General features: G+C 40.1%; 1 protein-coding gene across 19 annotated transcripts in view; it reads left to right on the top strand.

Moving 5' to 3' along the window:
• The window catches only part of PTPRG (protein tyrosine phosphatase receptor type G), a 777,241-nt gene that overhangs the window by 444,629 nt on the left and 317,727 nt on the right, over window positions 1-14,885 (top strand). For all 19 annotated transcript variants that reach the window (XM_086367088.1, XM_086367083.1, XM_086367086.1 and 16 more), the window contains 2 exons: window positions 93-272; window positions 14,569-14,717. In XM_086367088.1, coding sequence (XP_086223214.1) covers window positions 93-272; window positions 14,569-14,717 — 329 coding nt within the window. The remainder of the gene's footprint in view (window positions 1-92; window positions 273-14,568; window positions 14,718-14,885) is intronic.

The following is a 14,885-nucleotide window of genomic DNA, read 5'->3' as shown; positions in this document are numbered from 1 at the left end:
TTGGCAGATGACATGCTTGACTTTTGTGTGCTTATTCGTTCCATCTGTGCCCTTTGAGCCACAGGAGTTGAAATCTTGTTTTCTCTTAACAGGTGCCTACGGTCCTGAGTACTGGGTCACGTCCAGTGTCAGCTGTGGGGGCCGTCAGCAGTCACCTATCGACATTTCAGACCAGCACGCACGCGTCAGTGAGGAGTACCAGGACCTGCAACTCGATGGCTTCGACAACGAGTCTTCTAACAAAACCTGGATGAAAAACACAGGGAAAACAGGTACAGCGTCTTCTTTACCTGTCTGTAGGCCAGCGTGAAATGTTTTTGGTGTCTCTGGTCTGTACCTTAACCATGACTTGCTCCTTTAGTTCTGCACGTTCCTATGGAGAACGTATAGCTGAGTGACAGCTCTGGAATTGACCCTCAGTTTAAGAACTGCTGCTTGCTGTGTGATTTTGGGCAAACTGCCTAACCACTTTGTGCTTAAAGATTTTTTTTTTTTCAATGTGATAGGGTAAAAATATAAAGATAAAAACGCATATGGATAATGAAATTGTATCAATCTCATAGAATTGTTAAAGATTTGAGTGGGTCAGTCCATGTAAAGTATATAGAATGAACTTTGAGACCTCTGTTCTAGTATGGTGACCACTAGCCATATGTTAGCTACATTTAAATTTAAATTAATTAAAGCTCAGTAAGATTAAAATTTATTCCATGTATAGTTTTGTTTTTGTTTCCTGCCTTCTTAGGGTGTCTGTCTGCAATGTTGGAAAGCAGAGGAGACACACGTTCAGATCTTTGTATTTTGAGGGTAGAGGTAGGGGATCGCCTTTATTTTTTTCAGCTTTAAGATATAGGGCTTCCCAGGTGGCGCTAGGGGTAAAGAATCCCCCTTCCAGTGCAGGAAATGCAAGAGACATGTATTAGATCACTGGGTCAGGAAGGTCCCTGGAGTCAGAAATAGCAACCCACTGCAGTATTCTTGCCTGGAAAATTCCTTGGACAGGGAAGCCTGGCAGGATATAATCCATGGGGCTGCAAAGAGTCAGACACGACTGAGCGCCTGAGCACACATTAAGATATAATTGGCATATAACATTTTGCCATTTCATTTTATTGGTAATTTTTTTGCAGTGCAGAGCTTTTTATTTTGGTGAGTCTCATTTGTTTGGTCGCTTTTGCTTTTGTTATTTTTGTCGCTTGCATCATATCCAAATTATCATTGACATGACCAGTGTCAAGGAGCTTTCTCCCTATGTTTTCTTGTAGGAGTTTTATAGTCTCAAGTCTTATATTTACATCTTTAATCAATTTCGTTACTTTTCATGAGGGATGTAAGGTAGTGGTCCAGCTTCATTCTTGTATGTGAATGTCTCATTTTTCCAACACCATTTATTGACGAGGCTATCCTTTTCAAACCGTTGAGTATTCTTGGCTCTTTTGTTAATTATGAGCAAATATTCCTATGCGTGGGTTTATTTCTTAGAATCTAGATTTTATTTCATTGGTTGATGTGTTTTTTTTTATGCCCGTTCCATACCGTTTTGATTATCATAGCTTTGGAGTATCATTTGAAATCAAGAAGTATAATGCCTCCAGCTTTGTTCTTCTTTCTAAGGATTCCTTTTCTTAGGGTCTTAGGTGGTTTCATAGGAATTCTAGGATGGTTTTAACTTTTTCTGTGAAAAACGCTATTGGAATTTTGATAGGAATTTCAAAGAACCTATAGATCTCTTTGGGCAGTATTGTACTAGCCACGTTTCGTATGTTTGGTAGCCACGTATAGCTAGTGGCTACCATAACAGCCTGCATGGTCAGAGAACATTCTATCATTACAGAAATTTCTACTAGACATCACTGTGCCAAATGCACAGATGGAAATGCCTTTCTTATCTCCCTTGAGAATTTGACTTGTTAATATTTGTTTTGTATTATAATACAGATGAACACTGTCTTATCCCTTTGTGTATCAGACCAGCAGTTTGATCCTCCGGCTTCCTTTTACCTACCTCACCTTTCACTTAGGGTCCATGAATATGAAATACCACATTTTCAGAATTGCTAATGCAAAATGCTTCCCTCTTAATCACTACCATGCAAATAACAGTTACAGATTGCTGATGGAAGTAGCAGAGATTGCCTTGCTCTGCCCCACTGTTTGATTTGAAAATAAATGTGTGGGTGTTATATTACATTTGTGCCTAGTGTTAACTGGGATTCTGTGGTGCTAAAGGTATTTTTTCTTATTTTATTTTTCTACTCTTATAACCCAACCCATTAAAACTGACTCTCTCTCTCTCTCTTTGGAATGATCCCTTTGTAACCAAGGATGTCAGTACAGAGCACTCTTAGCAGTCCCTCCAGGAGCCTTGGCTGCCTGAAGCCCTCATGCGAAGCTAAAATGACTTCATTATCTGTCTTTTGGTCCCATTCATGTTGTGGGTCACTGAGTTGCCTTTAAAAAAAAAAACATCTAAGTGGCTGCACGTACAACTTTAGGGCTCTATTTTCTTTCTCTGAACCAGCATTTGTCAGAGATTTTTTTTGTGGCTGATTGCTTTGAGTTGGTCTGACTTGATCTTAGAATTGTTTTCCACTCAACACGGTGGTTCCTGGCTTCGAGATCTTTTTCATAATGTCCCCATAAACAGGTCTTCGAGCATTATAGCAGGCTATCTTCTCCTGTACCTCGATTCATCCATTTGAGCATCTGCTCGGAACAAACTTGTATACCAGTGATATTATTTGTACACACCTTTTCACCTGCACCTTTCTACTCCCTGAGTTTAGATGGTGTGTTTATAGTTACAATTCAGATTTTATCTAACAGTAGCTCTGCTTTGTGTTTCAAATGTGAGTGTCCTTTGGAGATCCGTGATGGGAATATTACTCTACAGACAGTCTGAATGTGGTGGACGAGAGCTTTGCTCTGCTGGGGTAATCAGATCTGGGGGTTGAGTGCCACCTTGGTGCCACATTCCGGAAGCCTGCCAAAGGCAATTTGCTGGGCTCTCTGATACGGTTTTCTACTTGACTTGCAACGCTTGACAGCCTTCTGCAAAGATAACATGTTTCAGTGACAGCTTTCAGCTTGGTATCTCCAATGACAGGTTTTAGACAAGTGTAGGGTTCACTCAATGCAAGTTGATTCATGACCTTGGTCTTCCAGAAGCTGATTATCAATCTCTGTCACTCTCCTGGCCTCCAGAGTGATCCACAAGTTGTTGCCTGTCTGTGGGCGCATGCGCCTGACTTTAGAGCACAGCCATCTAAATATGAACGCATCTGTCTCTGAAATTCAGAAGCACGGCTTTCTGAGAAGCAGAAATAAATCTTTGTTACTTCTTAAACTGTGCTTATGACTTCAAAATTTATGACATCATACTAGACAGGCTAATAGCCCATGAATAATCAATCTATGATCTTTTTTTTTTAAGTACCAACCATTTACAAAAAATTAATTTATTTATTTTAATTGGAGGCTAATTATTTTACAATACTGTGGTGATTTTTGCAATACGTTGACATGAAATAGCCACGGGTGTACATGTGTCCCCCATCCTGAGCCCCCCTCCCACCTCCCTCCCCATCCCATCCCTCTGGGTTGTCTCAGTTCACCAGCTTTGAGTGCCCTATTTCATACATCGAACTTGAACTGATCATCTGTTTCACATATGGTAATATACATGTTTCAGTGCTCTTCTCTCAAATCATCCCACCCTTGTCTTCTCCCACGGAGTCCAAAAGTCTGTTCTTTTTATCTGTGTCTCATTTGCTCTCTTGTGTAAAAGGTTATCGTTACCATCTTTCTAAATTCCATATATTTGCGTTAATATACTGTATTGGTGTTTTTCTTTCTGACTTACTTCACTTTGTATAATAGGCTTCAGTTTCATCCACCTCATTAGAACTGATTCAATTGTGTTCTTTTTAATAGCTGAGTAATATTCCATTGTGTATATGTATCACAACTTTCTTATCCATTTGTCTGCCGATGGACATCTAGGTTGTTTCCATGTCCTAGCTATTGTAAACAGTGCTGCAATGAACATTGAGGTATGCAGTGTTAAATGTAAACATCGAATTGTATCTTCTGTTCTCTTAAAAGAGTTTCAATGTATGTTTCTCTAGAAACTTGGGTGCCTGAAAACCTGTCTTCTTGTTCTTTTTTTTTAAATATGCATGAACCTAGGAACAGCTTTATTCTCCTGTTCTTAAAATGCCAGATGAGTTCATAAATATTCCAGCATTTTTAGAGAAATGAGGATCCATTTGCTTTGTCTGTTATGTCTGGATCATATAAACTGAGCTGAACACAGTACAAATACAGGGCAGGATGCTGTGTATCTGAATTAACTGTCAGAGTTGATAATACCAACAGTGAATCGTATTGATAGGCAAGCTGGATAATATTAGTTTAAAAAAGTACATATCATTGTACTTTAGTTTTATAAGATTTGACTATTTGGAGAAACTGAATAGAGGGGACACAAGACCTCTATATTATTTCTGAGAACTACATGTGGATCTACAGTTATCAGGAAGATTAAAAGTTTAATTAAAAAAAATTATATCATGAGCCACATTGTTGTTGTCATCATCATTCATTTTGAATCTAAATTTCTTGACTAGATGCCAAAAAACCTTATTTTTCTTGAGTCATTAATTTTTGAGCCCCAAAAGTCTTTTCTTGAAACTTGCACTTCTACAAAATAAATTCAGGAAGAGATACTTATTTTTTCTGTTGGAAATTTACAGGTCACTTATCTGTAAAATAGACTGTCTTGTGGATATTAAAATATGAATACAGAAAGTTAATATTTAAAGCGGCCTGTTACATACAGACAGTAACTTTGCCGTAAAACAGTTTGAATGTTCATATCTGTCTTAACCTGTGGAGAGGACCATATATCCAATCCAGCATAATCAATAGAGCAATGTGGTTGTCCCTAGTCCACTTCTCGAAAGTTGTCTAAAATATCTTTAGAAGACAGATATCATCTCTCTCTTTCTTTCCGAACAGCCGTAACTCTCTATTGTGCCAGTTCTCATTTGATTTCATCTAAAGTTATTTCCCTTTCTTTCATTTTTGTAGAATGAAAAGATAATGCATTCAACAAGAACGTTTCAAGAGAATCTTGCTGTTCCTAGCATTAGCTTCGAACTAAATGATTGGAATTTAAGATGTAGATAGTGGTCCTGGTATATGTTAATAAGCCATGGTCTCCTGTGAGTTTTAACTATTTGGAGGGTGTTTATTTTTCCACCTCTTTTTCTTTTACCTTACACTAAGGACAAAGAGTAAATACATTTGCCAAAATGCGCGTTACTACTGTTTTCACACTTCATATTGGTTTGCTCTATTTTTTCTTTGCCTACATACTTTCTTATTTGTCTACATATACCTGACATAGATGGATTTAAAAAGTAGTTGTTAAATTAATAAAAGTAGATCCACAATTGGGAAAGTCTGCATAAATTGTGGAGGAACCATGTCCTAACATGTTGCTGAGCCCATATAATTCAGACAAAGATTAGGAGACTGTTGCATCTACTTTACTTCACCTAGTCCTTGGAGCTTTTATGATAAAGCAGTTCCATAAGAACCCACAGGTAAACTAAGTCTCAATGAACAGTCTCACCACAGGCTGGTAGAAAGAGAAAAATACAATCTTAAAAACAACCTCATTCATTTCCACATGCTAGTTCCGTGGCTGAGCACGTCACCCCAGCTCAGTGCGAGAGGAGCATTTGACGCTGCTTCTCTTTTTGCTCACATGGTAAGCCCCACTCCACCCCCAGCCAAGCGAGTGTCTGACCAGAACGGACACTCTACATTCATTGCAGTTGCTGCTTGACCAACTGCTGCCTCCATGGTGCCCTGAAGGATCAGTGTTTTGAGCAAGGTTGATGGAGAAACTGACGCGAGCCTTACTTAGAGCCATCATTGGCTCCTTACAGGGTTTCCAGTGGTGATTTTCATGATGCTTCATTTCTGTCCAAATTCATGGACTTCTGTGCTCAGCCCTCACTCAGGAGGGAGTTCCATAGTTTGAGCATGACTGTCCACGTGTCACACGCATAGAAAAGCCTTTAACACCTCTGAGATTGGTAAGGAATATTCTAGGAATTCTCTGTGTGCTTGTCTTCTTGACCCTCACTGTCTGTGCTTCCTCTTCTTTCACTTTGTAATCTATTTCTGTCTGTTCATGAGTGTATCTCCACATGCTTTCGTTTTTTGTGGTTTTGCTCTCTCCCATCTTTTCTCTCACATCTCCCTGAATTTCCTGTCTCCTGTAACAAAACTGGCTGTTGCCTGTTGGTCTGTCTTTACCCCCAGCTCCTAACTTTGTCCCCTTTCTCTCCCTTCTTCCTGTTATCCTTATAGCTAGTCGCAGATGAGAACCGCGGTTTGAAAAGGGGTTTTGCTTACTCTGTGTATGGAGTAGAGTGTCGAGCATTGATGGCGAAAATCTAAGTATGTCCTCATTTCAATAAAACCTTTATTCCTGGCATATTGATGTAGGACCGGTTTTTGGAACAAGTGAAAATACACAGTGATCTCCCAAGTCCGTGTTCTTAGGGTTTCCAGTTTGGCTTGAGAAGAAACCGTTACTTATTTTTATTCTATCACCCACCACCCTATCGCAGTTATCTCAATGATCCTTGACAGGTACTGAAGAGGGACTGGCATTGGATCTTTTCCCCTGGATCACATTTTCTTCTTTAAGCTATGAGTTTTTATGCCATTAATGAATTGGTTATTTTGCTCACAAAGAAGCTGCCAAGCTTTCTGATTAGAAACAGAGCATCTGCCAAGTAGACAGATGTTTGAAAGCATCTGGGTGTTCAGCAGCATTGACGTTGGGCCTGCCCAACCCTGTCTTTGTAATACCCTGTAGCACCTCTGGTTAGCTCAAGGTTGCCCAAAAAAGAAAATTTAAGTGTAATTAAAAAAAAAAGTCCGTTCTTCTTTGGGGCATGCTAAATGTGCTTTGGCTCTTCATTTTTAAAATTTTCCTATTTGAAATATCCAGATCCCTTATTATTTAGCCGTTAAAAAGAGTGAAATAATGCCATTTGTAGCAACGTGGATGGACCTAGAGATTGTCATACTGAGTGAAGTAAGAGAGAGAAGGGGAAATATCATACGACATCCTTTATATGTGGAATTTAGAAAGAAATTATACAGAGGAACTTACAAAACAGAAACAGACTCACAGACTTGGAAAACAAACTTAGGTTGCAGGGGAGAGGGATAGTTAGGGAGTTGGGGATGAACGTGTACACATTGCTGTATTTTAAATGGATAACCAGCAAGGACCTAGTGTATAACACAGAGAAATCTGCTGAGTGTTATATGGCAGCCTGGATGGGAGGGGAATTTGGGGGAGAACAGATAACGTGTGTACGTGTGGCTGAGTGCCTTTGCTGTTCATCTGAAATTATCACAACGTTGTTAATCGGCTATACTCCAATACAACATAAAAAGTTTTTAAAAAATCAAATATCCAGATTCCTGGATTCTTGTCAGCCTGTTAGCGTTCAGTCTTGCCTGAACCCTGAAGTTCCAGTTGGAGCTATTTCCCTAGGTCTCTCTTTGCAAGACACACTGTAAGCTCTGTTTCCTGCCTGCCAAGCTCCACATCCTTTCTGTTATTCCCGCAGCCCGAGCGCTCGCTCAGGTAGTAGCAGCTCTCTTCTGGGTAAACTGAAGCTTAATTTACCAATCACAGAATGGGCAAACCAGCGCTTTGTTATATAACTAGACTCACGTAGACTTTGAACTTGGAGGGTACTTTTTAAAGTCCACTTTTCTGTTTTAGGGCACAGAACCTACTGGGTTGTCATCCAACATATTTTATGATTAAAGGGTCAAGTATTCTGCCTTGTCCATCTTGCTTAGTTTCAGTTCAGTTCAGTAGCTCAGTCATGTCCAACTCTGCGACCCCATGGACTGCAGCACGCCAGGCCTCCCTGTCCATCGCCAACTCCCAGAGTTTACTAAAATTCATGTCCATTGAGTCAGTGATGCCATCCAACCATCTCATCCTCTGTCGTCCCCTTCTCCTCCCGCCTTCAATCTTTCCCAGCATCAGGGTCTTTTCCAATGAGTCAGTTCTTCACATCAGGTGCTGGGGCCTGTTTTCCCCACCAACTATACACTCTGTGAGGGCGGGAGATAAAACCTCATTTAAAATCTTTCCTTTTCTTCCCTGTAGGTACAGGTAAATATTAGATAAAGTAAATGCTGGTGCCTATAGGGAAGTCAGTAGAAGGTTAGCACTTGAGCTTCTGTGTGTTGACTTCCAGACCAGGAGCCCCAAAGCATTCCCTGATGCACACTGGAGTTGTGGGTGGTTGGGGGTCTCAGCATTAATGATCTAATAATGGTAGCCTTTCCCCATCTTGTATTGAAAGCTGGTTGACAAGTGGTGGAGGCAAGATACTGAGGCGCTTATTTTCCTTCTCTCATCGATTTTTAAAAAACTTTTGGCATCTGTTGCTATTTAGTCAGATTTTAGTGGGAATACTTACTTTAGGCCAGCATTATTTAGACACATTGAGTATAATTTATTAACCATTAATGGATGTCCTGCAAAGAATGCAGTGAGTGCCTGGTCCTCAGTCACCCCGTCAAATTTGGAAAGTAATTCCTTATCCATGGTGTGACTCCTTATGTCTCCCCTGCCCCTATGCAGAGCATTTTTGCATTATGGGGAGCCCTGGACATAGGGGGAATCTATGAAAGCTGTGGATCCTCTTCCTGGAAGAACTGTTATAAACAGTAATTATACAATGCCATCTATTTTTTAACTATAATCTTGAGGTATACAGTATTATTATCTGACATCTGTGTACACTACAAGCTGATCAGCACCCCAAGTCTCATTACCATCAGTCACCGTACAGTTGATTCCCTCCACACATTTCACGCACCCCTGGTAACTGCTCCTCTGATCTCTGTATCTGTGAGTTTATTTTCATTTTAGTTTGCTCATTTTGTGTGTGTGTGTGTGTGTATTTCCAGACATAACTGAAATAATGCACATCTGTCTTTCTCCTTCTGGCCTATTTCACTTAGAGCAATATCTTCAAGGTCCATTCATGTTGTTGCAAATGGCAAACTTTCTTTTTCGTGGCTGAGTAGTATTCCATTGTGTATACATACACCACGTCATCTTTATCTGTTCGTCTCTCTGTGAGGCCTTAGGTTGTTTCTCTATCATGGCTGTTTTAAACATAGAGGTTCACTTACCTTTTCAAATTAGTTTTCATGTGCTTTGGATAAATGCCCAAGTGGAATAGGTAGGTCAAATGACAGTTCTGTTCTTACTTATTCTTACTGTTTTCTATAGTGAAAAAATCCCCGTCAATGGTGCCCAAAGTTTCTCTTTTGTCCACACCATTGCCAATACTTACTTCTTGTCTTTCTGGCGATAGCCATTGTAACAGGTGCGAGGTGATTCACACTGTGATTTTGTTTTGCATCTTCCTATTAATTAGTCATGTTGAACATCTTTGCATGTACCTGTTGGCCATCTGTATGTCTTTTCTGGAAAAATGTCTACTTAGATCCTGTACCTAATTTTCAATTGGATTGTTAGTCTTATTGTCATTGAATTCTGTGAGTTCTCTGTATTCACCCCTTAGTGGGTATACACATTGCAAGCACCTTCTCCCCTTTAATAGGTTGCCTTTTCTTTTCTTTTAAATTGTGTTTCCTTTTTTGAAAGATGTATATTTACTTGTTTTATGGCTGCACCGAGTCTTCACTGCTGTGAGAGCACTGTTCTGTAGTTGCAGCTGGTGGGAGCTACTCTCGTTGCAGTGTGTGGGCTTGTCTTGTCGTAGAGACAGGCTCTAGGTGCAAGGGCTTCAGTAGCGGTGACTCCTGGGCTCTGGGGCACAGTTTCAATAGTTGCGGCATATAGGGTTAGTTGCTCTGCGGCATGTGGGATCTTCCCAGAATGCAGATTGAACCTGTGCCCCCTGCATTGGCAGGCGGATTCCTAACCAATGAGCCAACCAGGGAATCCCCTGCTGTTTCATTTTGATGGTGGTTTCTTTCTCTGTGCAGAAGCTTTTCACTTTGATATATTCCCATTTGTTTATTTTTGCTTTTGTTTTTCTTGTTTTTATAGTCAGATCCAGAAAAGAATGAGTAAGACCCATGTCAAAGAGTTTACCACCTATGTTTTCTTCTAGGAAGTTTGTGGGTTTGGTCTTTTAGTCAGATCTTTAATTCATTTTGAGTTAATTTTTGCATATGATATGAAATGGTAGTGTTCATTCTTTGTATGTGACTGCCCAGTTTTCCCAACACCATTTGTTGAAAAGTCTATCCTCTCTCCATCATATGTTCTTTGCTCCTTGTAAATTAATTGCCCATATATGTATGGATTTATTTCTGGGTGCTTACAATGCCATTTTCATGCAGTAATGTGGTGAATGAATAACTCTTCTGGGCATTCACCCTATGTCAACTATTGTGATCCCACAACAAACTTGTGAAGTTGCTGTTGTATTATTCCACTTTTAAGAATAGGAATGGAAGCACCCAGAATTGCAGTAACTTTGTCAAAACTGGATAGTGGCAGATCTAGGACTGAAATCCAGACCCAAGTGGCTCCAGAGTCCAACTCCATTTATGACCCCATGCTCAGAATTTTACTTCCTGTTTCAGGAGGGCATAGACCCCCAAATCTGTGAGTAGCTGTTGCTATGGACTTTGGAATCCAGGTTAAAGATTCTGAATTTGAAACCTATATCTTCTTCTACTTCCTCCATCATTCTGCTTTGACTTCATCAAAATCCATGTTAGCAGTTGAACAGCCAGAGGGCCTTATTCTATAAAGTCCACTCCTAGGTAACTTACCTGCCTCCTCATCCTCTTCCTAGCCCATCTTTCTCCAGTCTTTAGCTGTTGCTTGCTACCTTCTTTGTTGCTTGCTACCTTCTTAAATGTCGCCTTACCCAGATTCACTTTTTTGTGCCATTGTTTTAAAACTTAAATTAAAATGTATTTGTTTATTATTATCATAGTTTCATTTACCTATCATGCTATACTACTGTTTTTCAGTTGACTCCCTTCATTTTAATTAAAATGAATTGATTTTAAAACAAAACATTTTATCAACACCTTAATGCAAAAACCCGTACTATTTGACATGTGATAGACGTATGTAAAAAATTATGCCTATAAGCTGTGAAAGTAAATCAAAGGTACCAGTGTTATTACGTTCTAGCTTAAATACTTCTGGTAAAAGGGGGAAATGAATGAGTATCATTTGAAGTGTGGAGTGCATATTAGACATCAAATTAAGATTATGTTTTCCATTGATAAGCCCAAAAGGATAAAAATAATGGAAATATGTTTTTTACTCGATGTTATAGTAAATTCAAAGCAGCTACTCAACACTTAACATCTCAAGTATTTGGGCCACATCTACCTTTGCTGTTTGTTGTTTCTGCTCAAGGACACAGTTTTGTTTTGTGGGAAAAACAATACTGCTTTAGAGTGGAACTCTGAAAGTGAAAGTACAGGTGTGGTCACCCCTCTGCGCTGTGCTTCTTTTGACAATAACCCACATTGACCGTGCACTTGCTGAATTGCTGGCACTGTTCAGCGCTTTCTGTGTGTGATTTCCTTCAAACATCAAAACAGCCTCACCAGGTAGGCACTGTTAATGCCATTTGAGTAATGATGGAAACCGAGACACAGAGAAGTCAGATAACTTGCCCAAGGTCACCCAGCATTTAAGTGGCAGAACAAGATCCTCACCCAGGTCTGTCCGTCTTCTGAGCTCGAGGCTCTTACCACATTCTGTGCTCTGCAGCAACTACCTCTGGTACATTTTGTTGTGAAGCAGAGCTGTGTTATCTGTGGTCGGCAGAAACTTGTTGCATGGTAGCTGGGCAAGTTCTCTCTTCCCAGTGTTCCGTGTAAACAAAAATGTAAGCCGTAAGCTGCTTTCAGAAGGTTGGGGCAGTACGTGCTTGTAGCATGCTGTGTTCTCTAGTGAGAGATACTGTAAAATGAAAAATGAGATTAGTGTTTCAGGTTGTACGGTTGCCTAATTATGCTTTTAATTATTCATGTAAAACAAGTAAAATGACCCCTGACAGAGACATAAATGATTTAGGTAAAATCAAATATTTATAAGATGCTGCTGAGTCCCTGGATGTATTGTAACAGATGCACTCCAAATGCTTTGCCTCCGTCCTTTGGATGCAAAATGGTAAGTATAGAATCTGTAACCGGCTGAGAGTCATCAACAGTGTTTAGGACACTACTGAGCGAATTCATAGGTATTTTGGCTTTGGCACGCAGGTTCAAAATAATAGTTAGTCTTCTAAAAATATTATATCCTAGAGATCACCCACTCCAGCGTTCTTGCCTGGAGAATCCCAGGGACAGGGGAGCCTGGTGGGCTGCCATCTATGGGGTTGCATAGAGTTGGATATGACTGAAGTGACTTAGCAGCAGCAGCAACAGAGATCACCAAATGACAACCCCCTCCTGCTTGTTCTTACTTTTTTTTAGTGGTTGGGAAAATTAAAAAAAAGAAAAAAGGAGAAAAATATTCCATAACCTGTGAAAATTATATCCAAATTGTAGTATGGATAAGTTTTTATTGGAACAAAGCCTCACCTGAGCATTTACTTACTGTGTTTCACTGCTTCTGCGTTATGAACACTGTTAAGTAGTTGAAAAGGAGCCATAGGACCCACCAGTCCTTCAGTATGTCTTGTCTTAACCTTTTACAGAAGAAGTTCGCCAACCCTTCTTCTAAACCATGCTAGCAGAAATAAAGGTGGAACAAAGCTGTAGCATATTCAATCAGCTTAAGAAACACTTTTATTTCATCTTATCCTTTAATCTCCATTCTACTAATTGAATATTTTTCAGAAGTTGGAGGAAAACTGCCTTTTGAATGCAGTAAAAAGGGATTTACACAAACAGGTTTCCTTCACTTCCTTTTAGTGCTCCCTTAATATAGAGAAGTGCTGAAACTAATTATACTTGTTTTAGAAATGGGTCATTAGTTTAGTCTCTATCTTTTATGGAGACCTAATTTTCATGCAGGATTTCTCTCTAAGACTCGAACTGGGATCTCTTTAGGAAGAGCAGATGATGAGGATATGAAAGGTTTTCCCTGGTTTTCCCTGCCTTAAAAAAGCTTAGCTTTTGATCACAAACCATTTAATATATTGATTGGAACTTAATGTGTATTTAGCAGCCAATAAGTATTTGAATGAATGAATTCAGTTCAAACAACAAGGAGGGGGAAATATATGACTTACAAATAAAATCTTTTTATCCACTTGGGTATTACATTCCTTTTGGAAAAATAATTTTTCTGCTAGTATAAGTCCATGTTTTTGGTTCTTGATTTTTCTTTTCCAGGTTTTAAGGAAGAGAGATGTGGTTTTGAAATTTAGGATTTGAATTGATTGACCTTTTTTCAGATGGGCTAAGCAAAAGTTTCCTAGAATTAAAAGAAATAGTAAAGTAAATCTACTAAAACGCAGTTATTTGAGTGACTTACTGAGAATTTTGACTGCACTTTCCTGTACACCGTATCAAATATGAACACATTCCCCATCCCTGGCTGTCTTCCCTTTATTGTTGCCTCAATATTGGTTTCTTGTAGTCACTAAGTCATGTCCAACTCTTTATAACGCAATAGACTGTAGGCTGCCAGGCTTCTCTGTCCATGGGACTTCCCAGGCAAGGATGCTGGAGTGGGTTGCCATTTCCTCATCCAGGGGATCTTCCTGACCCAGGGATTGAACCTGGATCTCCTGCGTCGGCAGACAGATTTTTTACCACTGAAAAGCCCGCCTTAGTATTTATAGACCCTGCAAGTATTATTACTTGATACGTTGCCTAAGTTTTCTGATTGAAGAAACATGTCTTTTGCATCCAGCCTGTGTGTATTTCCATCTCATTCCAGAGTGAATCTTGGGGTGGCACCAGGCGAAAGAAGTGAAAGTGTGAGTCACTCAGCTGTGTCTGACTCTGCGATCCCATGGTCTGTAGCCTGCCAGGCTCCTCTGTCCGTGGGATTCTCCTGGCAGGAATACTGCAGTGGTTTGCCATTTCCTTCTCTAGGGGATCTTTCCAACCCAGGGATCGAACCCAGGTCTCCTGCACTGCAGGCAGATTGCTTACCAGCTGAGCCACTAGGGAAGCCCTAGGAATCAGTGTTTTAAGAAAGAGAAATAATTTTGCTCATCAAGCAGATTTAGGAGACCTGAATCAAAGCAGCGTATTCTGTTATTGTCTGTGATGTGTGCTTGTGTTTTCTTTTCCAACTATGAAATGGATAAATTCTGAGACCATTCCCTGGGAATTTTCAGAAGTTAGAGTCAACTGACTCTTGAGAGCATTCTTCACCTAGAATGTGCTAATGTGTGCAAACTGATGTTTGGGGTTTGCGTTTTAACAGGTACATGAGGAAATAATTCACGTCGTATAACCATGAGCTTTTTTAATGTAGCAAAAGATATCTTTTCAGTTTGGTTTGGAAACTCATTGTTCACCCCCGCACCCTATTTTTCACAGTTGCCATCCTGCTGAAAGACGACTATTTTGTCAGCGGCGCTGGCCTGCCTGGCAGATTCAAAGCTGAGAAGGTGGAGTTTCACTGGGGCCACAGCAATGGCTCTGCCGGCTCTGAACACAGTGTCAACGGCAGACGGTTTCCCGTGGAGGTGAGTGCAACCTGAGGCTTCAGGGACAGCTGGGTCCTGGGCCTTGGCGGTAACGGAGTGCTTTGTCTTTATCCCCCAGACATTTTGCGTGTAAAACTTGTACCATTCTTTCCTTTGTGTCTGAAAATCCTACATATATAGCATGACAGAGGATAGCTGTTCTCCAGT

Source organism: Bos grunniens, chromosome 22, assembly GCF_055505025.1.
Source record: "Bos grunniens cultivar Pamir isolate PY7600 chromosome 22, Bosgru_T2T1.0, whole genome shotgun sequence".
Classification (NCBI taxonomy): Eukaryota; Metazoa; Chordata; class Mammalia; order Artiodactyla; family Bovidae; genus Bos; species Bos grunniens.
Note: the sequence above shows the minus strand (reverse complement) of the source record. Positions and strands in the feature narration are given on the sequence as shown.